This window comes from Maylandia zebra, linkage group LG17 (assembly GCF_041146795.1).
Source record: "Maylandia zebra isolate NMK-2024a linkage group LG17, Mzebra_GT3a, whole genome shotgun sequence".
In the NCBI taxonomy this organism is placed as follows: domain Eukaryota; kingdom Metazoa; phylum Chordata; class Actinopteri; order Cichliformes; family Cichlidae; genus Maylandia; species Maylandia zebra.
The window spans coordinates 20,444,413-20,468,559 of NC_135183.1; the positions used below are offsets into that span (position 1 = coordinate 20,444,413).

The window sequence follows — 24,147 nt, forward strand, 5'->3', positions numbered from 1 at the left end:
AGTGAAAAAATTGTGACAAAAAAGTGAAAAAAATTGCAATTTTGTGGGCAAAATAGGAAAATTTACGAGACAAACTGGCCAAAAAAACCCAAATAAGTATATCTGCAATAAAAAAAATCTATGAAGAAAAGCTGCCAACTTCACACAGAGAAAGTGAAACGATTAAAAAAAAAAATCTAAATTTGCTGCTTAAATAAATTTATAAGCGAAACCCTGTAAATTCACTAGAAAAAAGTTCAATTTTTGGAAAAAAAAAATCACATTTCCAATTTTAGGAAAAAAAGAAGCTGGAAATGATTTATTTTTAAATTGCCAAATAATTAAAAAAAAATTAAAATGTAGTAAAATGTGTGAATAATTACCAGTAAATGAATGCAAACTGACCTCCCTTTGCACTTTATATATCGAGGGGTAAGTATAAGAATCTCCAGGCTTAATCCTATTATTGAACAGACCCCAAAAGGATTTTAACGTCTGGCTTGTTCTGCTCAGTCTTTAAATCCTGATAATTCAGTTGATACATCTAATTATGGGAACAACCATTACCTGTACACATCTGTAAGCACACAGAAGTTTCTGTCAGGCCTGGTTGTCGTATGTTTGGTGAAGCAGGTATTCCTCCAATGACTGTCTGTGTCACGCTCTTATTTTTTGGAGATGTATTAAAGGATGCCGTTCACCTGCTCTTCTCTGTGTTAAATGATAAATGCTGGTCAGTGCCACAGAGCCCCGACACCTTTATTTTGACCCATTTGTCACCATAATCCGTTGATGGTGAGCTTTTCATTGTTGTGGTCAGTCGAGCTGTTTGGGATTCGTGTAAACGCTGCCTGCTGAGACACAGGATGAGCCTTCATCGGCCGGCCCGAGTAACCAGATCCTTGCGCGACGTGTCGGGTTACCACGCCAAGCTCTGTAGGACTGGTCTCTATGGCGACAGGCAGGCAGGGAAGAGGAGTCAGGCTGTTTTTAATGAAGGTGGGGTTTCACCTGTGTGTGTTGATGTCCATCACCATGTGTCATACATCCTGGATGAGTTTTTGCCGATGTGTTTTTCTAGCAGCACACTGTCAGACGTGAGCTGTCTTTCTTTCTTTCTTTCTTTCTTTCTTTCTTTCTTTCTTTCTTTCTTTCTTTCTTTCTTTCTTTCTTTTATATTAATATTTTATGGGATAAATAATTAAACCAAAATACCTTAAATGATCTAAAATCAGCATCTTTCACAGTATTTGATTGTTTTAACTCTCTTTGTTGGTCGGAAGTTGTGATTGGTTTGTGGAATTTGGCTCTTTAACCTCAGACAGATATATCATAATCTGACATTACTTGCTGATTTCCGTGCCCCTAGTTTGAAACCACAAACCTCCTCAACAAACCGCACAAGAGGAAACAGGAGATTCATTCATATCAGGTATCATCAGCAGTTTTTTGTAGTCTGATGTCTGATTGGCCTTGAATGCAACATTAATGCCTGCTGTCAGCTGCATTCCAGCATCAGTGAAACTCGGACCAAACAATGACACAACTCAACGTTAACAGAGTCCGAGACACGGCGTCACAGCTGAGGATCATTTCCCAGCATGCCTCACTGCGGCGGGAACAAAACCCCTAATCAGGCCTAATGACGGGCGCAGAAAAAGAGATGACATGATGATACTGACGGAGAAACAAAGTACTCACTCAGCATGCTCTTAAAATACAGCGAGGGAGTGACAGCAGCTTTATTTGTCCTTAAGTCTCTCTTTGTGTTTACATTCATCAGAGGAGGACACACCCACTGAACACACACACACCAGGTGGAGCAGGTGTGACCGGTGTGCTGTTCAGCCACTCTGCTGAGGTATGCAAAGCAAAGGAGAGAGACAAAGAAGTAATTAATTACTTTGAGAGCACATCACGGTGATGCTGGTTAATGATATAGTAACTCGGGTATGAAGTTTCAGAGGGAACTTCTTGCCTGCCTGCTGAACTTTGACTCCAGCCTTCATGAGTAGGGATGGGTATCGTTTAGGTTTTATCCGATACCAGTACCAAACCGGTACTTTTGAAACGGTGCCGGTGCTTAAACGGTGCTCGAACCGGTGCTTAAAGAATGAAGAACACAAACTTTGTCCAAAAACCTCTTATGTTTAGCTGTTTTTTTTGTAAAAAGATAACAATGTTAGCCTTTTCTGCAGCTATAGGGCATATATGGTATCACTCTTGGCTGGAAGCAGTGCTTAATCAATGGAAAAAACACCAATTTTGTCTAAGTGTTTAGCCGTTTCCCACTTTTTCTTTGGTCATTTCAGCCTTTTTGGCCAGGGTGAAGGGAGTATCTGCCATCAAACAAGAAGACAGCCGCATGTAACTACGACGATGTTTGCTAGTTCACCTTATGTGCATTAATGTAAGAACGTGGTTAGCCTACTCAACGTAAATTACACACGAACAACATTAAGCTACTCACGCAGAGAAGAACGGCTGCTGCTGCCATCATCATCCGTCATCATTTCTGCTACACTGGCAGGGCTAGGGGCCAGGACTCTCGTCTTCGGGTTCTTGGGGGATGTTGCTAACTCCGGGTCCGATAACAGGCACCACACCCGCAGTAGATGTGCACGGTGTGAGGTCTCGCAGCAAGCTATCAAATACGGCGCATTTCTCGGCTTTTAACAAAATGCCATACGTTGCCAGGTGTTTCATCAGATTCGAGGTGTTACCTCCTTTGCACAGTATCAGCGTAAAGCACTTGTTGTTGGCTGCTGAGTTTGCATCTTTTGCTGTGAAGTACAGCCAGACTTTTGACCGCTTCGCCTTGGACATTTTTAATCTGTAGCTCTGCTCTAAAAGAACGTACGTACCTGGGCCCGCCTACTACGCTTGCAAAGGTAAAATGATTGGCTAGAATCCAAAGTGTATGACATCTCAGGAAAAAAAGCACCGAAATAAAGCACCAGAATGTGCGCTGCTTTTCGTTCTGGTTACTACAGTTTATGTCAGCACCGGTTCTGACATACCCATACAGTTCTGATACCGGTACCCATCCCTATTCATGAGCTGTACATTAACTTTGGGCAGTTTGTGGAGGAAATGCAGTAATAACTCCACATTACTGGAAGATAAGGGAGCTGCATGGGTTAAACTTGCAAGAGGCCCACCTCGTGCCTGCTCCCTACTTGAAAACGGCAAGTTCAGGTGGACTTTGTATCATAGTGCTGGCAGATGAAAGACGAACTAATGTCTAACCGGAAGATGTTTGAAATACAGTGCTGTTTTTCTTTGGTGGTGGTGTTTTGGCTTGTTGAGATTGGTGTGTGAAGTCTTGTTGGTCCTTGCTACCATTTCTAGCTCAGAGATTTAAAGATTAGCAAGCTTTAAAATATGAGTTTTCTGTTTGGACTTGGCACCAATGTGTTGGTGCCAAAAACTGCAGTTCCTCTAACGGCCACTTGAGGTTGCCTCCAAGGTTAAAATGTCCTGTTTATCGCAGTGAAGCAGCAGTGCTACTGCCATCAGACCAGGCTCAGAGGGACGAGGTGCAGGATTGACACATACAGTCAAGTAATTGTAATGCTTCCTGATGAGGAAGACTAAAATTTCACTCACCAAAATGCAGGACGCCTCATTACTAGCCAGATAATCCAGTATGAAAAGTGCCAACAGCACAAACAGTCCAGAGGTCGAGTTCAGGGACTGTCAGTTAGACAGCCTTCAGCCTGTGGTAGCACATTTGTACCACCTGCTTTAACATCGGAGTCTATGGGAACTGACTCAGCATTGGAGGCGGCCTCAAGTGGATGTCAGAGGAACTGCAGTTTTTACTCCTAAGCCTGAAGGCTGATGGTGTCCTGTCATAACCCGGGCGGGCAGCGATGACTCAAGATTGGTGTAGGAGCGTCTACTAGAAATCTTAGGCGAGCTGAAACTCATGGACATTGACCTCAAGGTCAGAGATCAAGTTTACTGAAAATCTTGTGAACACACATTGCTGTATATAGACGTTTGAGGAATAACAGTCCGTGACGTGGGGTCATGTGTCTGGTCATGACAGTGCAGGGACTGAGAGAGCAGTCAGACATTAAGGATGAGTAAATTATGTTTGCTTCACAGGTGTACTTCAGCCTAATGTCTCCCTGGCAGCCATCAGTATTTTTGGCAGTTTGGCTTTATTTTCTACCAGTGCAGTGAGCTTGGTGTTTTTATTGGTGTGAAACCTGCAACAAAGACAAAAGGGGACAGAGCCTTTCAGTCTGTTGCACCAAGGCTGTGGAACAGTTTACCACTACAATTACGTTTGCTTGACTCTGTGGATTCTTTTAAAAAACAGTTAAAAAACTCTTCTGTTCAAACAAGCCTTTTGTTGATCTACATATTTTTTATATATATATATATATATATATATATATATATATATTTATTTATTTATTTTTTTACATTATTTACATTTGATCTTTTACATTGTATATAATGTCTATTGATTTTATTGTTTATTTTAATATTTGTGTACAGCGCTTTGTGATTGCCTGTCTGTGAAAAGCACTTAATAAATAAAGTTTACTTACTTACTTACTAACTAATGCTCAGTGGAGAAAGGGAAATCATTTTAAAAAAGCTTCAGTTTAAATTAAAAGGCGTTATTGTGAGTTATTGTGTGGATACGTCTCAATTAGGGATGGAAACACTGGCTTCGAAATCCAAGAGAGTGTCCCACTGAGCTCCTGTGCTGTCATGCTGAAACCATGAGTGATGTCTGTACACTGTGTTCAGACCTGGAGTTTAATGAAAACTGTGCAGGAATCAATAAAACGACGATTATAATGTTTCTTAAGAAACTGAAAAACACACAAACCCTCCTTGAAATCAGCAGTTCAGCAGCCTGACAGGTGAAGTCTGGGGCAAAGACATCTCCTGTTTCCGCCTGTGAGATTAATTAATGTTGAAATTTCTGCCCACTCAGCTCGGCTCTCATTTAAGGTTTGGAATCCGGACAGTAAAACGGTAAATGCAGGGATCGCCTCATTCTCTCTAAATGTTACGAGTCAGCATCCATAAACCAGCTAATGTTAGCTCACCTGGAGCTGCTGCTGGCTCAGGCAAGTCTTAGACTGCAAAAAGTGCCTGAGCTCTTGCTACCTCCAGTTTTTTTTTTCTTTGAGGAGTAGTAGGGGTTCATTTAAGGATTTTAAAAATACCATTAAAAATAAAGGCATTTAGTGGATATTTAAAAGACAGAGTGACTTCTAAGCCTGATGATCTTTAGGATCGGTTACCAAGACAAATATTTTAAACTCACTCACAGCAGAAAGTAAAACTAACCTGTCTCTGTGCCTCTTTCCCTGTTTTTCAGGTACAGGACAGTCTTTTCCTGTTGGCGTGTGCTGAGTCACTCCTTCACCTGAGTTTTACTGACTGCCTGTCCTTGGGCCTCCACTGAACCTCCAGATTTCTCCATCCACAGCTGCACCATGGTACAGTGAACAGAAAACAATTTGAGATCTGAGACACTTTCACCGAGCGTGTTAGCCTGTTTAAAAAAAACCCAAATAATTTTTTTATTTTATTATTTCTTCAGGTCATCAAACAGCCGTTAATAAGGTCCAAGGCTGTTTCTGCTGTGAGCACCATGCAGATTTTGTTTCCTCATTAATCTGCTGAAAAGGCTTCTCTGTGCTCACCTTAAGTTTAACACCTCTGAATTTAACACCTGAACTCACCTGCAAGAGTTTGACAGTTTCAGGGTTTCACATGAAAAATAATCACAAGATTAAAACACACTGATGTTTTCTTTAATTCTGAGGTGGTGATTTGAATTATGCATGCCGCAGTACTCTATGTGTCCAGCTGGGGCAGCAAACAGAGTGCCAGACTGTTACTTTTTTTTTCTTTTTTTTTTTGCGGGTAGATGGTATTTTATTTTGTGGGGGTGTAGTCGTGAACCTGTTTGCAGGAGCACATACAGAATCAGCTGAATTTCAGACCACCACTGCCTCTTACAAGCTTCGCATAAACTGGACATAAAGGATCCATTTGAAAGACTTTTGTATTTGTCTGCGTTAACGAGAAACTTTTTAATTGCAAACTTGCAGCGAGTAGAGCGCTGACGGCTGCTAATTCACCAACAAACATCTTTTGAAGCCTGTTTTTTGGGTCCCCCCCGCTGTTAGTCACCAATTCTCCATCTGCAGTCTACTGAAGCGAGACTGCTGCAGCTTTCACACGACTCACGGCTCTGTGTGTGTGTGTCTGTTCAGAGTGTATGATGTCTGAGAGCAGTTGCTATGGCCTGCAGCAGCGGTCAGAACAATGCAGAGACTCTGGAGGGGTTCCACGAGGTGAATCTGGCCTCGCCCACCACACCTGACCTTCAGGTAAGGTCGGAGCTCCAGCCGTTCCCGTTAGCTCCCTGCATGCTTCACGTTTCAGGAGGTCCACTCTCGTAGTTCATCGTTCATCGGGTATAAAAAGGTTTTTGTTTTTAGAAATCTGCGCAGCCTCCAAGTCTTCTCTTGTGCATGATTTAAAAAAAAAAAAAAAAACAACCCTTCGCTGTCGAGGATTTTTTTGTGTCCTGTGTGGAAAAGTTCATTGTGTGTTTGTGCGTGAAGATGAAATATCATAAACTCACTGTTCTGGAATTTGTGTCACCCTGACTGCTTGTGTTTGCCCTGCAGAACCAATCGGATCAGCGCCCGGCCATCCGTCACACCACCCCGCCCACTTCTCTATATCGCACCCACTCTCTGGGAGCGCCTCCTCCGGGCCTCCCCACCTCACTGCGAGCAGATCAGCTGCCCACTCAGCCGGTGTACTCGGCACCGCGGCACAGCCACAATGGAAGGTAACAAAAACACAGGCGCCTGCACCCAATCGATGAGCCGTAATCCGTAACTCACCCGTGCTGTTTCCCCGCACAGCGTGCCAGGCCTGGAGGCAGAGTCGGCCGAGTTCATGTCCGGAGAGGATGGGGAGGAGTGTGGTGCTCTGAGCGACAGCCTGTCACGGCTGCGCAGCCCGTCGGTGATGGAGGTCCGAGAGAAAGGATATGAGAGGCTGAAGGAGGAGCTCGCCAAGGCTCAGAGGGTAGGGTGCGCTCACTTAGGGTTATGTCTTCATCACGCAGAAGACATCACAACGTCAGCTTCCCCCAGACTAATCTGACCTGAAAGTGACCTAATCATGACTTTAACTCAAGTTCTCGTGTTTTTAAGCTTTGAAGGAACCGTTCACCCCAAACTCAGGGATGCTTTTGTCAGGAGAGACAAAAGAAATAAGATCAAGAGCAGAGACATGAGAGAGGACAGAAAAAAGATGAAAGAAATCATTTAAAGATGGGCAGTCTTCAGAAATTATGAAACCGTAATTCAAGAAATAAATACAATAAAATCCACAGACGTCTGCTTTGGCACTTTCATTAGGATTTATTTTATTTCTACCAGATCTTAGCCACAGTGCAGGAGGCAGTGCCCGTTTACTGTGACGACAGGATGTAAACAATGATCACGTCTTGCCTCAGCTGAGCTGTAATTTACTGTGTGCTTCTTCAGACTGGAAATAAAAAAGAAAATAGTTCCTGGAGGAATGTTTGAGGTTTTTCTGAGTAACTGAGGGACGTTACTGCCACGCAACAAGACGAATGTTACTGTGTTCCTTTATGTTTGTGTGTGTGTATTTGTGTGTGTGTATTCACTACATCTCACCACAGCGTTCATTACTTTAGAGCGATATCGTGTAATTTTCAGAGTTTTATTTAAAAGCATGTTTTAAATTATTTTTTGCGTTAAACATGTTTCACTTATTTTAATTTCTTCATCTCTTTGTTCGTTTGTCGACATGCTTTCATTTCCACATGTTCATTTGGTTGTCTTTCTATTGTGTTGCTGTGCGTGTGTGTGTGTGGAAGGAGCTGCTGTTGAAGGATGAGGAGTGTGAGAGGTTGTCTAAAGTCAGAGATCAGCTCGGCCAGGAGCTGGAGGAGCTCACCGCCAGTCTCTTCCAGGTCGGTCCACCTACCCTACGTCTGTGTCCTCTACTTCCTGTTTCCTTTCCTCCTCTTCCTCCTGAGGCACCGGACAGAAAGAATATGAGTGATTGACACAGGCAGTGTGAAAGAGGTGTGACGGGTTTAACACAGCTTTTAGGTGAACTCTAAACATTTAGTTTTGTCACCCATCAGGCATCGCAAGTTTCCTCTAAATATGGGCAGATAATTGAATTTGATGAGAATAAAGTTAAATTATCATTTTTGTTCAGTCTAGCTTTTGTGTTGTATTATGTTAAAAATGAAGTGCCGCCTTTTTGCCTAACAACAGATAGCCCTGCTGAAAAGCTCAAACTCGACCACAGATCGAGGCATAATGCTAAAAACCTAAGAATGTTTCCACGAGTGTCTCCTGTGACATGTGAGGTCCAGAGCCGATGTGTCTGTGCTGAATGAATCTGTCCGGCGAGCCCTGAAAACGTGCTGCTCCAACTCCTCTTCCTCCGTGCTCTCGTTCACTCTTGGCTTTCTCTTGCAGGAGGTGTTGGGACTCTGTGTGCTTGTGCGTGTCTGTAAATGCAGATTACCTTTATGTTCCTGTTCTGTGTTTTTGAGTTTATTTATGATATTTCAGTTGCACTGAGCTCGTTTAGCTGCTGATTCACCGTCTGTGTGTTTTCCAGGAGGCTCACAAAATGGTGAGAGAAGCAAATGTCAAACAGGCAAATGCTGAAAAACAGCTGAAAGAAGCTCTGGGCAAGGTGAGACCTCACCACTCCACATCAGACCAGACTGTTTACCTGCTTACTCTGAGGATTTCTGTTTCTTTCTTCAGATCGACGTCCTCCAGGCGGAGGTTCAGGCTCTGAAGACTCTCGTGCTCTCCTCCCCGACCTCCCCGGTGGGTGAGCTTCCCTCTGTGGGAACAGGAGGAGGCGTGAAGACTCCCTTCAGGAAGGGCCACAGCAGGAACAAGAGCACCTCCTCCGCCATGCTGGGGACTCAGCCCGACCCGTCGGCCACGCAGCCCATTGTACGCGAGTGTCGGGAGGTAAGAGGTGCAGCAGGAGGAGGAGTGCTCACGCTCCCAGAGCTTTTTCTTTAACAGCCGATGATGAGACTGCATGTAGTTTCTGACTTGCAGGTGGACGGTCAGCTGTTCAGCGAGTTCAAGGCATGGAAGGAGGAGCCGACGTTCGACCGAAGCTGCAGCTTTCTGGAGAGAATTTACCGTGAGGACATCTACCCCTGCTTGACCTTCAACAAGAGCGAGGTACATGACGACCTCCCGAACTCTTAAAAGCGCTTTATTAGGAGTAGAAAGACATGCAAACATGCACCCATCTGAGATTTCAGCACTGATATTATCATTTCAGTTTTTTTTGTTGTGAAGGTCAAAATGTTTAGAAGGTTTAAAACTTCTGATCTGATCTCACAAACTCAGTCACTGTTTAGCTCAGATGATTAAAAGATGTTAGGTTTCTGTAGACAAAGCTGCAAAAAGTTCGTTAAAGGTGCGTGCATCTGCCTTCTGGGTACACTGTTGCCTCACAGTAAGAAGATTTGAGCGTGAGTGGGTGGTGACCTGGCAAGGCGTGCCCCGTGCTCGCCCTCTGCCAGCTGGAAAAGGCTTCACCCGGTTTGTCTCGGTATGCGTTTGATTTGATTGTTTAAAAAAGTGCAGTTGACAAATGTGCAGGGTTTAGAAAATCCCAGGGAAAAGCCGGGGCCGCTCTGAGTCCCCTGGAGATGCATGTTGACATGAATCAGAAAGATTCTGATACCTCCTGTGTCCGTTAATGCCCTCCTCTCCTCTCCCCCAGCTGGGTTCGGCCATCTTAGAGGCCGTGGAGCAGAACACACTGAGTGTGGAACCGGTCGGCTTCCAGCCGCTGCCTGTGGTCAAAGCATCGGCGGTGGAGTGTGGAGGACCAAAGTGAGCACGTGCACACACTTGAACTCAAACACACGCACACACTTTCTCCCCTGCATTGAGCTTTCACTCCTTCATCATCACATCTCCATCTTCCGATTTCCTCCTCTAGTGGGCGCAGGTCTGAGCTCGTCACGTAAGTCTGACACTCTCCCCCATTAGCTTTTTCCCTTTCTTTAGCCTCTCCTCAGTTGCTCCCCACCTTCATCCGGCTCTTCCAAACCCTCCTGCTAACTTATTCCCTCCTTCTAAACTTCTGTTCAGGATGTCAAAGCCATCCTGTCGTCCTCTTCTCCTCCTTTGCTGCCTCAAGCCGTGTTAGTTTTGCTCCTGTGTAGTTTCTGCTTTGTAGGAGTTTTTTTGTTTCTTCCTGTTAAAGTAACAGCTAACTCATGTTTTTTTTTTTTCTTTGTTTGTTTTTGTTTATGTCCATCTGGTAGAAAATGTGCCCTGAGCGGTCAGACCAAAACCTGCAAGCACAGAATCAAGTTTGGAGATTCGTCCAGCTATTACTACGTGTCTCCCTACTGTAGATACAGAGTGAGTGTAACACCCAGCCATCCACTCACACCTGAAAGCTTTACCTCCCCTTTATGTCCGGTCCATCTTTCCTGAGCCAGAACATTTTCTAAATTACTCCAAAGCTCAGTGAGCACTAAAACAATCCTGCCAGCTTCTTCCACCATCACTGTAAAAGTAAGAAAACAACTCTGGAGGTGATTCAGTGCATGTTACTGCACTTCTGCATGAGCAGTCCCTCTGCATGAGGATAAGAATGAAGAGCTTTCAGAATGACTAAATAAAGCAGCCATGCCTCTAACTTTAAGTCTTACACTTGTTATAAAGGATGAAACTATCCAGAGACACAAACTGTTTTCTCTAAATGTGTTTATTTATTCTTCAAAGTTTTAACTTGGAGCCTCAAGTGAATGTCACAGGAGCTGTAGTTAGAAACCTCCCTCCATGATTTTTATTTTTTTTAAGTGTTTTTTTTTAAATGTAAATGAGAAATAAGAACATAAATCTGAATACTTTAAATCGTCTAAATTAACAGAAACCTAAGTTTTAGCAAAATCACTAAGCTTATAGTTCAGCATGTAATCCTGTCCTCACATTAAACATAAGGAATAAATACGTTAAGTCTATAACTCTTTGTAGCTTTGCATGACTTCACCTGAAGCTCAGAAACTGTTGACTGGTGTTTTCAGCAGTGTCCTCTCTCCTTCAGATCACGGCGGTGTGCAACTTCTTCACCTATATCCGCTACATCCACCAAGGGCTGGTCAAACAGCAGGACGGTAAGAAACGCGCCAGTGGATTCTTGTGGTGGCTCGATATCAGTGTGATTAAACTCCCTGCCTCCCTCTGTGTTTGCAGCAGAACAGATGTTCTGGGAGGTGATGCAGCTCCGCAGGGAAATGTCCCTCGCCAAGCTTGGCTACTACAAAGACCAGCTGTGACCGGGGCCGTCCTCCACTCACAGCAGAGTCTGAGCTGAAGCCCCGCCCCACCCTGGCTCTTGCCCCTCCCCCTTATTTTGTGTGAGTGTTTTTTGTGTGAGAGAGAAACTGTTTTCAATCATCACAAAAAAAGACTGAAGACTGTGATTTTGGTGCCGGTGGTCATTACTGATCTGGACTTCTTTGGGTTCTGAAACATGCAACACTCCAGTGTGTCAGAAAACTGACATGTTTCTAAAAAAATAACACTACAGACTGTTTGGTCATCAGTTACATGTGATCTCTGGAGAGATGCATGTGGGTTTTGAAGCCTCAAAGCGAGAAAAATATCAAAAATAGGTGTTAGAAAGAAATATGAGAATATCTGATAAAAGTCATATTTCAAGGGTGAAGTTGAACCGTAGAATAAAGTCATTGTTTTAAGAGGAAGAACGTTGTAAACAGAATCACAGAAACTGTGGAAAAATAACCCCTTTTGTTTCCTGTTGTGGAGACGTCTGTGGCACCTAAAGTGGACGTTCGAGGAACTGCAGGTCGTGCTGCGCTTCCAGGTTGGCTTCATTTTCCTGCTAGTTAACAGGACACATCTTCCTTTTTCTTTAGGATGATTTTTCAAAATAAACCGCCATTCATAACAGAAACCGTCATTATGGATTTATGTGTGGTGGCTTTCAAAGCAGACTTCACTTTCACCTTAAATACTACATGAAAATATTATTTCAGCAGTAAAGCTTTAGTAAAACTGCAGCTGTTTAAAATGTAAACAATTTAGAATATTTGGGTATATATATTTATAAAACTCATCGCAGGGAACAAGTGACAGCTGATGTGACAACGTCTCAGCTGAAGAATTCAGAATTACAATTCTTCATTTTTACAACCTAAATTTTGAATATTTTTTCTGTAAATGTTGAATTTAAAATAAATTCATGACTTATTCTTAGTTATAATCCTTTAAATTATGTATTTACGTTCCTGCAATTTCAGCTTTACTTAGTCAAATTAAAATGAACAATTTTTTCAACCTCCAAATTTTGACAATGTAATAATTAATGTTAAATTAACATGAATTTGAGTATTTTTACTTATTCTTGTCAATCTTTCATTATTCATATATCAAAAATTACAGAGTTTTTTTTCCTCATGTGAAACACTAAGTTGACTCACTCTTAGCACTTTGATTTTTCTCCATTGAAATTCTGCTCTCAGAATGTTTTTTTATTTTCAAACAACTTAAAACTGTTTTCCAGACTTTACATCAAGTTATTGAGCTCTTTAATCACCAAATTTTGGGGCTTCTTGGGGTTTTTTGGGTCTGAAAAGTCTGAGAAATGTCAAATTTTGAGTTAAAGTAATTATAGCTTTGCTACAATACACTTTCCTCCACTGTTGGCGAGTCTATCATATATTTTCAGAGAGGGGAAAAAAGGTCAAGTTGTTATTATTTAGTAAACTTTGAATAAGCTTGTATTTTGAGTTAATTTAGAGGTCTCGATGATGGCAGAGTGGGATACAGTGTTTTTGCTTTTTACTTACAGAAAAAAGCTGCAGAAATAATCGAACATGTATCTGCAGGAGGAAGGACTTGATGTCGGCTCTTTGAGTTTCTGAGGGTTTTTGTTTTGTTGCTGGACATTAACATATCCTGCTGTGAAACAGGGCGCTCTGCAGCGAGCTCCGTGTGACCAATCAGGACTCGTGTAGATAATAAGCTGTGTGTGTGTGTGTGTGTGTGTGTGTGTGTGTGTGTGTGTGTGTGTGTGTGTGTGTGTGTGTGCGTGCACGCGCACCTGCTGTTCTGTAAACTTTATATATATATTAATTTAATCCTGACGTCTCTCTCTCTCTCACCTGTTCATAGTCAATGTCACTCTCCCGGTTTGGTTTAGTGCCTTCTCTCTCAGACACTGAAATAAAAACAGTAATACCTCTGAAAATGATCCGTGGACTCCTCCACATTTTCTCTTCTTCGACTGAACTTTTACACGGCTGCATATTAACGACCGACCTTGCCTCCTCAAACGTACCCTCATGTCTCCGCCCACCGCGGATCCTCAACCTGAACTTTTGAGAGCAGTTTAACCTTAATGCTCCATCTTCCCTCTGCTGCTGTGTTCATATTCATCTAATCACAGCTCTGCAGACACCGTCACCAACCTTCCACCCTGCTGCCAGTTTTCTTTGTTTACGTCAAAATTACACCAGTTTCATTTCCTGATTTTATTTTATTTTTTTCACTAAATGGCAGAAACGTCATCTCATCTAAAACAAATCAGTCACATCCAGACTGAGGGGTTGGCAGTGAAGTTTAATACATCCATGGCCTCCTGAACATGTCATGTTTAAAAACACAGTGGCTTTGAGCTGATGGTGTGGGTGCAGCTGATGGTGCAGGTGTGGCTCAGTTATTAAAACCTGTCTTTTTTTGTTTTGTTTAAAAAAAAAAAAAAAAAAATGATGTTGGTCTCAGATGTTTAGTCAATGTTTGAATAACACTAATTCAGGCAGCCAGCAGGTCATAAAACAGGCAGACAACTGTGAACTGTGCTTTTTAGTGTCAGTCTATCGAGGCCACGCACCCCAGGCCAGCCCCGGCAGGATGAGCGCGATGAGGACAGAGGAGAACAGGTTGACTGCGTTGTTGTCTAAGATGGGTTTCCCGCAGATCCACTGGGTGGTGGCGGAGCTGTAGCTCACCACCTTCCCGATGCTCGCGTCAAAGCCTGAGGGGACACAGGAGAAAAGTCAGAAAATCTCTGCGTGTCACTGCACGAAAGGAAATCCCAGCTGCAGAAAACGTTACCAAAAAATTAAACTCTTCTTTTTTTTTTTTTTTTAATTTTTTATTAGTCTGCAGATGCGGTTTACTTGTTTCAGTCAAGCTAAACAGGGACTGAGGTTTAGGAGAGCCCCTCTGAAGCTATGTTTTAATTCTGTTTAATTTTTAGTGAAATAAGTTTGAACTCCATGAGCTGGGATTTGAAGTAAAAGCTGCTTGATCTCTGAGGGCCGCTGAGTTCAATGGTTCAACTTCACTATTATAGGGAAAGAAACTGCAGAACTTCACTCTAACTGGGCATGTTTAATACTCTAAAAGGAAGCCACTCACTGTTCTCCTGCTTCCTCTGATCTCCGTATGAACGTCAAGCTTCAGCATCAGATTCAGTTCAATCTTATTTTTTACAGCAGCAAATCATCGAGGAGCTTCACATTGTGAGGTAAAAACCCAACAATCAGACGACACCATATGAGCAGGCACTTTGGCAACAGCGGAAAGGAAAAATCCTTACATCTGATTTATAATCAGCTCAAACTGAACTTTAATCTCATCTCTGTAACTCAGCAGTCAGACTGCAAACATTTGCTGTACGTTGCTGAGAATTGGTGTTTAAATCAAACTGATCTGTGTAAAGCTTCAGACACTGATCAATCATTGATCATGTTGTAACTGATCACACTGATGAAAAACATCTGTTGCAGCTGGATCTTGGAGATTATTGGAACAATTGAGTGAAGATGAGGCTGAAATGGAACTAAATGGATTTTAAGGGCATTTTTAAAAGAGGCTGGTTGTAATCTGATTACATTTCATATTGAAATGTGAGCCCGGATTGAGATTCAGTCAGTAAATGATGTCAAACAACATTTTAAAGGTTCAAAGTATGAACGCGACATCTGAATCTGTCTGACACATCTGGGTTTGCGAGACAGAATCCGAGGCTGTGTGGCAGATCAGGAAGTTTCTCTACGTATGCAAACACTTAACAACATTCACATGAGATCTGGCTCAAACCCACCTGAGTACTGCATGTGCGCCCCCAGGAAAGAGTCCAGCATGGACCCGAGCAGGCCGGCCACGCCGCCGTACACGACGATCGGCCACTGGGGGTCGGCCAGGTGGAGGTCGCTGACTGTTAGCAACTGCGTCACAAAGTAAGCCACACCCACTGCTGCCCCACCGAGGAAGCTGGCAACCAATCCTATGGGAGTAACGCCTCCGTTTGTTCCTGCAGGGAAAAAAAAGCCCCAGAAAAATGAGGCAACTTATCTAAAAATGATTTTCAGCGCAAAAGGATGCATGATTAGGTCAACTGAAATCTAAAAAAATGATTTCATGTTTTGTTTACTGCTGATCTTCTGTACCTACAGCCTTTTAATGAGATGCCACACAGCATGAAAAGAAGTGTTCATCTGTGGACTCTCTTCAGATAAATCAATGTGACAAGTCACATTATTAATGAAGCTCACAATCACGCCTCCTCGTCCTGATGAACGGTTGTGAAAATCTAATCTGTGTGTTTGGCTTCATGGAAAAGAGTCAATTCTCAGGAGTCCTGAGCTTCACAACTTTAAAAAAAAACCCAGTCTGATCTGAACTGTGCTGTGGGACTTTTCCCCTCTTTAACACAAAGTGGAACATTCACATCATTACCCCACCCTCTTACTGGCTCCTCACCTGTGGGGACTTCCTTCCAAGTGGTTATGAGTCTCGGCTTTGATAGGCTGAGGACTGGCCCCACCTCAGATGCCCAGGTGTCCCCGGTACTGCATGCGAGCGCGCCCAGTAGGGAGAGGCACATCCAGGAGGCAGAGTACTGCTTATTGAAATCGATGGGGATCTCACCTGGACCCACCTGAAGCACGAGCAGGAAATGAATAACTTTACTAACATTACACTCACACAGAGCAGCTTATTTCCTGTGCTTCTCAGTTTACCTCGATCATGTAGAGCAGCGCCAGCTCAGTGGGAACACCTCCATTGCAGAAAACCTGAACCCAATTCCTCTGACCTCCTAAAAACAAGTAATTCACATTTAATTCAAACTGTTCCAGGACAACTGTTTAAGCAGCCCAGGTAAAAGGCGGTGGGTCAAGGGGAGTCACTAATCAGATGCTTCATTTTTTTTTCTCAGCCACAGATCATTTAAAAAACAAACTCGTCACATTGGCCCATTAAAAAAGCAATAAATAAACATATTTAGTATAATAATGTAAAATATGTTATTAGTTTATTTAAATTTCATATGAATAAACTTAATATGCAAAATAATTAAATTTAAAGTTACATTTTCACCACTAGATGCCAGCAGATTACAGATTATGGTCAACAGAGGTCTATTTCCTAACCCCTCCCAATTAAATAGAGATCCTAGCTATGGTGGCTGCTGGACAAACGCATTTTGGCCAGCTACAAGAGATCCGAGTATTAAAGTTAGACTGTACTCCATAAAAGCTGTGACCGGAGTGCATGTTTCTACTGTTGTTTGTGAACACACTTCCTGATTTGCTGTCAGTGTACTCTGACGGCAAAGTGACCCTTTCCCCCGACAGTGAAATACGTCAGTTCACCGTTTACCTCAGCTGTGAATGCCGGGTAAGAAGCATCTGCCTTTATTTACTCTGGGAGAGGCTGGAAAACTTATCTTAGCCTATAACTAGCTGCTGTTGTTGTTGTTTATCCATCTCATGTCTGATCTGTTGACGATAAGTAATTGTGAGAATATCGGACATAAATTAGCTATTTTACGTATGTTTTCGTGTGTTAGAGCCCTGACTTCAGTTCAGGAGACGAGGCTTAAGGTGAGGAGGAAGAAGATGATATTTTATTAAGATGACTGTGATGTCTGTTACCTCTTTGTTTCAGTTTGGGGAAAGGGGATCCCTTCTCAAAAGATAAAACACAGAGCTGATTGTAAGTTTATGAGAATGCATCATTTAGTTAGAATTTTTTTATTTATTTTTTAAACACAGTAATTACGCACATATTAACTTTTTGTTAAATAAACTAAAAAAACCCTAAAAAAACCCAACAAAATCCTGTTCCCTCGCTTAGACACACCTGTGCATGTTACAGGTGTGTCTGTTAGAATTGTTGAGGATGGCAGCAAAGTTTGTTATCAGCTTTAAATTTGGTTTCTTACAAACACAAGTGCATGCACAGCTTCAGCTCCGTTTCAGTCAGTGGAGCTGCTGATGGACGCTTTACTTCACCCACAAGCTAATGGTCGGATGCTTTGTGCTGCTAGTTTGAGTAAGACATCAAAAGTGTTTTCATCTCTCATTCTCTCTGTGGCTCCGCCTCCTCACTGTGTCACAGAGCTTCCACCAGTCTCTGCAGCACCTGTGAGGCCTTTACGTCTCTCACCTTCTTTGTACTCGGCGTCGATCTTCTTCTTCTGCGCTCCTCCCCAGCGGGTCAGTCTGGAGGAGGTGATGAAGAAGGCCAGCAGAGTGGAGAAGAAGCTATAGTTTGCCATCGTCAACACAAACCCCACCAGGAGGGCTGAGGGCACAGAAACGCATGTTAGCGCAAGCTCACCAGTCATTCAGAGCGTGCCGTTCTGTTGCCAAATGTTTAAAAAGAACAAACCCAGCTGAAGATGTCAAGCTTTACAAAAAAAAAAAAACAAAAAAAAAAAAAACACCCCATAAAGATAGTTTCATTTTGCGTTTCCTGGAAGGCAGAAAAATCACCTCCCTTCTTCATATACTGTAGATCGCCTGAGCGTCACAGAGGCATCATTCAGCAGTGTAATAAATCAGATCAGTATCAGTTCTTTTCATAATTGCCTCGACTTCAGGCAGCAGCCTCGTGACTCAGTTTTCAGAATTGTGAGGTCTTTTGTGGCTCAAAGGAGCTTGCAAAGAAAAGCGTCTGGACTTCTTTAAGTTGCTTGAATGTCAAATCCATAAAAAGCAAAAATCAAAACTCTCAAGGAAAACTTCAAGAATTTAATGACTGTCACTTCACATGTGAAAACTTACAGTGCTGTGAAAAAGTAACTGTCCCCTTCCTGATTTCTTAATTTTTTGGCATATTAGTTATATTTAAATGTTTTGGATCAAACAAATTTTAATATCAGAGAAAGATAACCTGAACAAGTTCAATATCTACTTTTTAAATTATGATTTCATTTATTAAGGGAAACAGTCAACCAAACGTACCTGGCCCATGTCAAAAAGTAACTCATGAATTATTTGTAATTAACTACCGAGTTCAATTTCACTGCCTGACCTGCTGAATGAAGAAATATCTCAAATAGAACCAACACATCATGCCAGAATCTAAAGAAACAGCTGAGAAACAAAGTCATTGATTTCAATCAGTCTGGAAAGGGTTACAAAGACATTTCTAAGGCTTTGGCACTCTAGTGAACCTCTGTGATTCTTCCCAGGAGAGATTGGCTAACCAAAATTACTCCAAGACGTCATCAACGACCCATCAAAGAACCCAGAGCAACATCTAAAGAACTGCAAGGTCACAGTTCGTGATTCAACAATAAGAAAGGGATTGGGCAAAAAATGGCAACAGTAGGAGAGTTCGAGGAGAAAAGCAGTGCTGAGCTAAAAGAACACAAAGGCTCGGCTCATATTTGGGGAAAAAAAAAATCTGGATGATACCCGAGAGTTTGTTGAAAGCATTCTGTAGATGCTAATGCAAGATTTCATCAAAATAATATCATACCAACAGTCAAACGTAGTGGTTGTGGTGTGATGGTTTGAGGCTGCTTTAGGATGCTTAATGGAGCCATGAAATCTGCTCTATACCAGAAAATCCTGAATGAATGATGGGAGCAAATGCTTTTTCACAGAACTGTAAACAAATTCCACAAAATAAACATCAAATGGAAGATATCAGCAGTAAGCTGAATATTTCAAACTAAAGACAGCAACGTGAGACGTGTGGAAAAATTCCCTCTGCTTGTCTGTTACACATATTTTCACAACTTTATCGAATTCAGGCTCTGGTTTACATTACAAGTACCGATTCAGGAATGAAAAGGTGTCTAATGTGAGAATTGAGTCCGTTCATGGGGCGATTTTGTGACAACATTAATGTGGATTATGAGTTTTAGATCTTTAAAGTCCATGACTGTGGCCAGAAATCCAGTTTTCTGCTCTTTAACTCAAGCATATGAGAACAAGTCTTCTGTGACCAACATGACTTCAGTTTTATGGGTCACATGACGAGATCTGTGCGTCATCTGCAGATTCGTAGTAAGAGGTCTAGTTGTTTTCTGGTGCGAGAGCTGGAAATGCATTACAGTCCTTGGTTTTAAATGCATCGCTTATGTAAGTATTGGAGAATCCTCTTTATTTTAAAAGGTCATAGAATATCCCCCTTTAAAAAAAAACTAACCAAAACACGCTCACCCACCACTTTATTAACCAATCACAATGAAGCAACTTAACACAGTGTAGACACACACCAAACATCACAACTCTTCTAATGTTCACTCGAAATGACTTCATAACGGCTAAGCAGCGAGCCAGGAAGCCAAAACGACATCACGCAGGTGGGTAAAGGTGATGACAAATACTCACCGGCCAGCGCTCCCGATCGGTCCAGACTGCGTCTCTTCAGCGCTCGCATCGTCACCGTGAGGGGTACCAAGATGGAGAACAACCAACGCCACGGCGACACAGGCTGCAGCGTGCCTGAAAACAAACACACACACCAAGACTACCATCAGCACCTCTCCACCCGACTGATCGTTTGAAGGATTTACTGAAGCATGTAAAGATCCGTTTTTATTTTTAAATAAAAAAAAGTTTTTATTTAAATATTAAAAAGAAATGAGATGCACTTTTTTTTTAAAATATAACTGATTAAACTGCAGCTGCTGCATATTATTCTGGCTTTTTCTGGCTCATTGTGGGCTTTGGAGGTGATCAACTCCAACAACAGTGTCAGGTCACTCAAAGTGTAACAATCCAGTAACTGTGTCTTAATTTAAAACCATGCAGGGACTGATTTCAGTGGGGACAGCTGTAGAAGGGAAATCTATCTGATGATGATGATTTCAAAATAAAACCGGAGAGACGTGAAATGAGCTGATGTGCTTCGATAATGTAAGCTGTTGAAATAATTTAAATGTGGCAGGTGCAGCAGGTGGAGATGAGTGCAGAAGATTTACAAGATGGTAGTGAGACCCACTGTGATTTTTTGTGTGGGGACGGTGGTACTGAGAGAAAGACTGGAGGCCAAGGTGGGGGTCTTCAGATTTTCACTGGGAGTGAGCAGGAGGAGAAGCTTAGAAATGATATGACGGACAGCTTAGGAGTGATGGAGGATATTGGACAAAGGATGATGAAGATGGAGGAGAAGGAGGAGGAAGTAGTATAAGAAGGAGAAGAAGAAGGCAGAAGAGGGGAGGAAAATCTTGGTGGAAATGCTGTAACATCTCTAGTCATTTGTGAAGCTGGTGGCCAAGCTACAAGGCCTGGGGCTTCCATACAGCACCTGCATGTGGATCAACAGCTTCCTCTCGGGCCGTAGACAGAGAGTCAGAGTTGGCCATCACACATCCTCAGCCCTGAGTCTCAGCACTGGCTCACCCCAGGGCTGTGTGCTCAGTCCACTGCTCTACTCTCTCTACACACACGACTGCACTCCTCGCCACCACAGCAACATCTTTGTGAAATTTGCAGATGACACCACAGTGGTGGGGCTCATTTCCAAGGGAGACGAGTCTACGTAGAGACGAGGTGGAGCAGCTGACGTCATGGTGTAAGGCCAATAACCTCCTCCTCAACACTTCAAAAACCAAAGAACTCATAATAGACTTCAGAAGGAAAAAGGCAGAGATCCAACCACTATTCATAAATGGGGACTGTGTAGAAAGGGTGGCAAGCTTCTGCATCCTGGGAGTCAATATAGAGGAGAACCTTTCCTGGAGTGTGAACACCTCCGAGCTGCTGAAAAAGGCCCAACAGAGACTGTACTTCCTGAGAATTCTCAGGAGGAATAACATCACACAGAGACTGCTGGTGTCCTTCTACAGAGCCACCATTGAGAGTGTTCTAACTTACTGCATATGCATCTGGTACACTAGCTGCACAGGGGCTCAGAGGAAAGCACTCCAAGGGATCATTAACACCGCCCAAAAGATCACTGGCTGCCCTCTCCCCACACTGGAAGTTCTACACAACGCCCACTGTTTTAAAAAGGCCCAAAACATCATAAAAGACACCTCACATCCTGGCCACTCCCTGTTTGAACTGTTGCCCTCAGGCAGACGGTACAGGGCAATCAGAGCAAGGACTAATAGACTCAAACACAGCTGTTATCCAACTGCAATAACACATCTGAATACTACAAAAAAATGTCCATCACGCCACTCTTGTGTTAATCTATGCACGGTCTGAAGCATGTGTGTGGGAACGTATGTGAATGTTTTACTGTTACATCTTATTAGTATTTTAAGTATTCTATCCATTTTATTTATTGAATTTTATTGTTTTATTTATATTTTGATATTGCTAGGGATGATGCAATGATCGGGGACCATTCTTCATTTCGTTGTTCTCGTGACAATGACAATAAAGTTTCTGATTCTGATTCTGAAAATCTAATGCTTGAAGCACAAACAAATGCTCAATCACAAACATTTGAGTAACAGCACGAAACCCAAACTTTACTTATAATGTTGCTCAAAAGAAAGACCAGAGACCCTGACTCATTTTTATTCACCAAGTATGTGCACACATACAAGGAACTGAGTTTCTTCCTGACAGCTGTCAAGTTTGTCTTTCAACATACGCCTCGTGTCCTCATTGCCACGCTCTCTCTGTCCATGCATGACTGTGAAAAATGGTACTGAGGTCTGTTCAGCTTTTAACCCACTTCAGGAGAAAAAAAAAAAATAATCAAAGTTAGTGTGAAAGGTATTCAGGGCACATGGAGGGGCACATGATTTAATGGATTAACTTCCTGTTTGAAGGCAGTTTTAAGGAAAAGAAAACCCTTAAAGTGAAAACATTCCCAGGAGGACAGCTCACCGTAGAACGTGCTCATCGTGAGGGAGAGGATCCAGAAGAAGAGAGAGAGTGCCAAAGTGGCACACAGCACGATCATGTCAATCATCATGTTGATGGACTCCTTCATCAAGATGTCATTTTCAGTGTCCATGCTGAGGGACGGCCCGTGCTGCAGGACAGGAGGACAGAGTCACGTCAGTGTTTGTTAGATAGTTTCTGCTGCTGTAAGAAAACGATACTGCTACTTCAAGTTGGTCAGAACATGTTTAATAACAAAGTAAAAGTTCTCATTTTGCCTAGACTTTCATTTCTCCTTCATAACAGTGCCTCAGAGCAGAAAATATAACCCTAATACAGCCTAAACTTCTTTTTATGCTTTATTTTGCTGTATTTTGCTTGCATTGTAAAACTACACAGCATTAAGGTTTGTTATTTTCTGTATTAAGCACCTTGAAGTTACATATAATAAAATATGCTAGTTAAAAAAAATACCATTCCTTGGAATAGGTGGCACTTATAGGAATCATGTTGTGCAGAAAGAGTCACATGACATGTAAAACTCGCCTCCTGGAGCCTGAAGCAGAGAGCCCAGCTTGGTACACCTCTCAGGTAACACCCTTATGCCGCCTCATTTCAAACCTCCTGACTCTCCCCTGGCACTGGCTGACCTCAGGCTAGCCTGTACTCATCCTCCCTCTGCTCTGTTTAAATGAACTGCCTGAGAACCACTCTCTTAATTTGCCATGAAGAGAGTCATGAGGAGAGCGGAACCAAAACAAAGCGCCATCAGACCTCCCTAACATTGAAATTATACACCTAAATATGAGAACTAAGTGTTCTCAAAGCAGAATAACACTCTAAAATAATATCAAACACCGGGCTGAAGTGTCAGTTTGGTACATGGGAATATATTTAAGCGGTACTTAAAAAACTTTTTTTAAAAATACATATATAAACTCACCGTTTATCTCCTGAGCCATCACGACTTGTCGGTTACACGCCCTACTTTAACGAGAAGGTTAGCTTTCTATATTTTAAGTGGAACAACTAACAGTAGTGTTTCTTACAAATATAATTAAAGAGAAAAAGATTTTAGCAGTGAAACCAAACGGAATTCAGAAGCTCAGCTGAAGCTTCCAGGCTAAAACACCTACCGGAGGGAGAAAACACGACGGACCCACTTCCGGCAGCCAGCCACTGAGTTCTTAAAGGGACAGTAACCCAAATTACAGCTCTTTTTTTGTTTTTTGTTTGTTTTAGGGTTTTGTTTTTGTTTTTTTAAATAGGTCGGCATAGGTAGAAACACGACAAAGCACAGGCGAAATCGGAATATTTCATCAATTAATAACTGTGTTTAATTGATAGCTGTATTGAAGATATTTATGAAGATATTTCTGGTTTAAAAACTTTTATAATTTCGTGTCTACTCAGAAGACATTCCAAAGGTTTCGTGTTTTAAACTAAAAAAAAAAATCAAATTAAGGCAGTTGAGTCCCGTATAAAAATGAAAAAAGAAAAGAAAATACTAACGCTGCACCCCATTAGAGTCATCCATCTCAGCTCAGACTGGATAATTAAACACCCACAACGTTATTTTTAAAGATCTTGCTGAGGTGCTCATGATCCTCCTTACAATAATTTGGCAATATTTCTGGAATTTGACCAATGAGGTTCATGCCTTTTGTATATCTAGTTTTCCTGGCATGTAAAGGCATTTAAGATAAGATAAGATAAGATAGAACTTTATTAATCCCTCGGGTGGGTTCCTCTGGGAAATTCGACTTCCAAAAAAAGCACAGCAACGACCGAAGTTACAGTTACAGAACTGTTATATATATACATACACACACACACACACACACACACACACACACACACACACACACACACACACACACACACACACATATATAAATACAGAGACAAATATAAATAAAATATACAAAGGGGATAAATAGAATAAATAGGAATAAAAAATAAAAATACAAGTGAATTGCACATTTCAAGTATTGAGTCTATTGCACTGTTGACTA

The 24,147-nt window shown here is 42.2% G+C and overlaps 2 protein-coding genes across 10 annotated transcripts in view; one reads left to right on the plus strand and one right to left on the minus strand.

Annotated features, from left to right (window-relative positions):
• Positions 1-13,293, plus strand: part of rab3ip (RAB3A interacting protein (rabin3)) — a 15,769-nt gene extending 2,476 nt beyond the window's left edge. For 2 of the 8 annotated variants that reach the window (XM_076876233.1, XM_076876234.1), the window contains exons 2-15: positions 1,763-1,840; positions 5,330-5,450; positions 6,234-6,350; positions 6,654-6,820; positions 6,897-7,062; positions 7,883-7,978; positions 8,644-8,721; positions 8,796-9,011; positions 9,105-9,233; positions 9,784-9,896; positions 10,006-10,029; positions 10,334-10,433; positions 11,122-11,191; positions 11,271-13,293. In XM_076876233.1, the coding sequence (XP_076732348.1) occupies positions 6,261-6,350; positions 6,654-6,820; positions 6,897-7,062; positions 7,883-7,978; positions 8,644-8,721; positions 8,796-9,011; positions 9,105-9,233; positions 9,784-9,896; positions 10,006-10,029; positions 10,334-10,433; positions 11,122-11,191; positions 11,271-11,353 (1,332 nt within the window). In that variant the 5' untranslated portion in view covers positions 1,763-1,840; positions 5,330-5,450; positions 6,234-6,260 and the 3' untranslated portion in view covers positions 11,354-13,293. Of the gene's footprint in view, positions 1-1,547; positions 1,673-1,762; positions 1,841-5,329; positions 5,451-6,233; positions 6,351-6,653; positions 6,821-6,896; positions 7,063-7,882; positions 7,979-8,643; positions 8,722-8,795; positions 9,012-9,104; positions 9,234-9,783; positions 9,897-10,005; positions 10,030-10,333; positions 10,434-11,121; positions 11,192-11,270 lie in introns of those variants that run through there. The other 6 variants (XM_004566427.4, XM_012923361.4, XM_012923362.5 and 3 more) reach the window with 5 other exon arrangements.
• Positions 13,294-13,641: 348 nt separating this feature from the next.
• tmem19 (transmembrane protein 19) lies at positions 13,642-23,312 on the minus strand. 2 transcript variants are annotated; one of them, XM_023153141.2, is made up of 9 exons: positions 23,269-23,312; positions 23,076-23,119; positions 22,136-22,283; positions 19,679-19,792; positions 17,499-17,636; positions 16,070-16,146; positions 15,810-15,987; positions 15,151-15,360; positions 13,642-14,076 (listed from the first exon to the last, which is right to left on the minus strand). In XM_023153141.2, exons 3-9 carry the CDS (start codon positions 22,263-22,265, stop codon positions 13,916-13,918), a joined length of 1,008 nt encoding a protein of 335 aa, XP_023008909.1. In that variant the 5' UTR covers positions 22,266-22,283; positions 23,076-23,119; positions 23,269-23,312; the 3' UTR covers positions 13,642-13,915. The 2 variants fall into 2 exon arrangements, with proteins under 2 accessions (XP_023008909.1, XP_076732350.1); XM_076876235.1 differs by having other exon boundaries at positions 23,076-23,116; positions 23,269-23,304.
• Between the last annotated feature and the right edge of the window lie 835 nt (positions 23,313-24,147).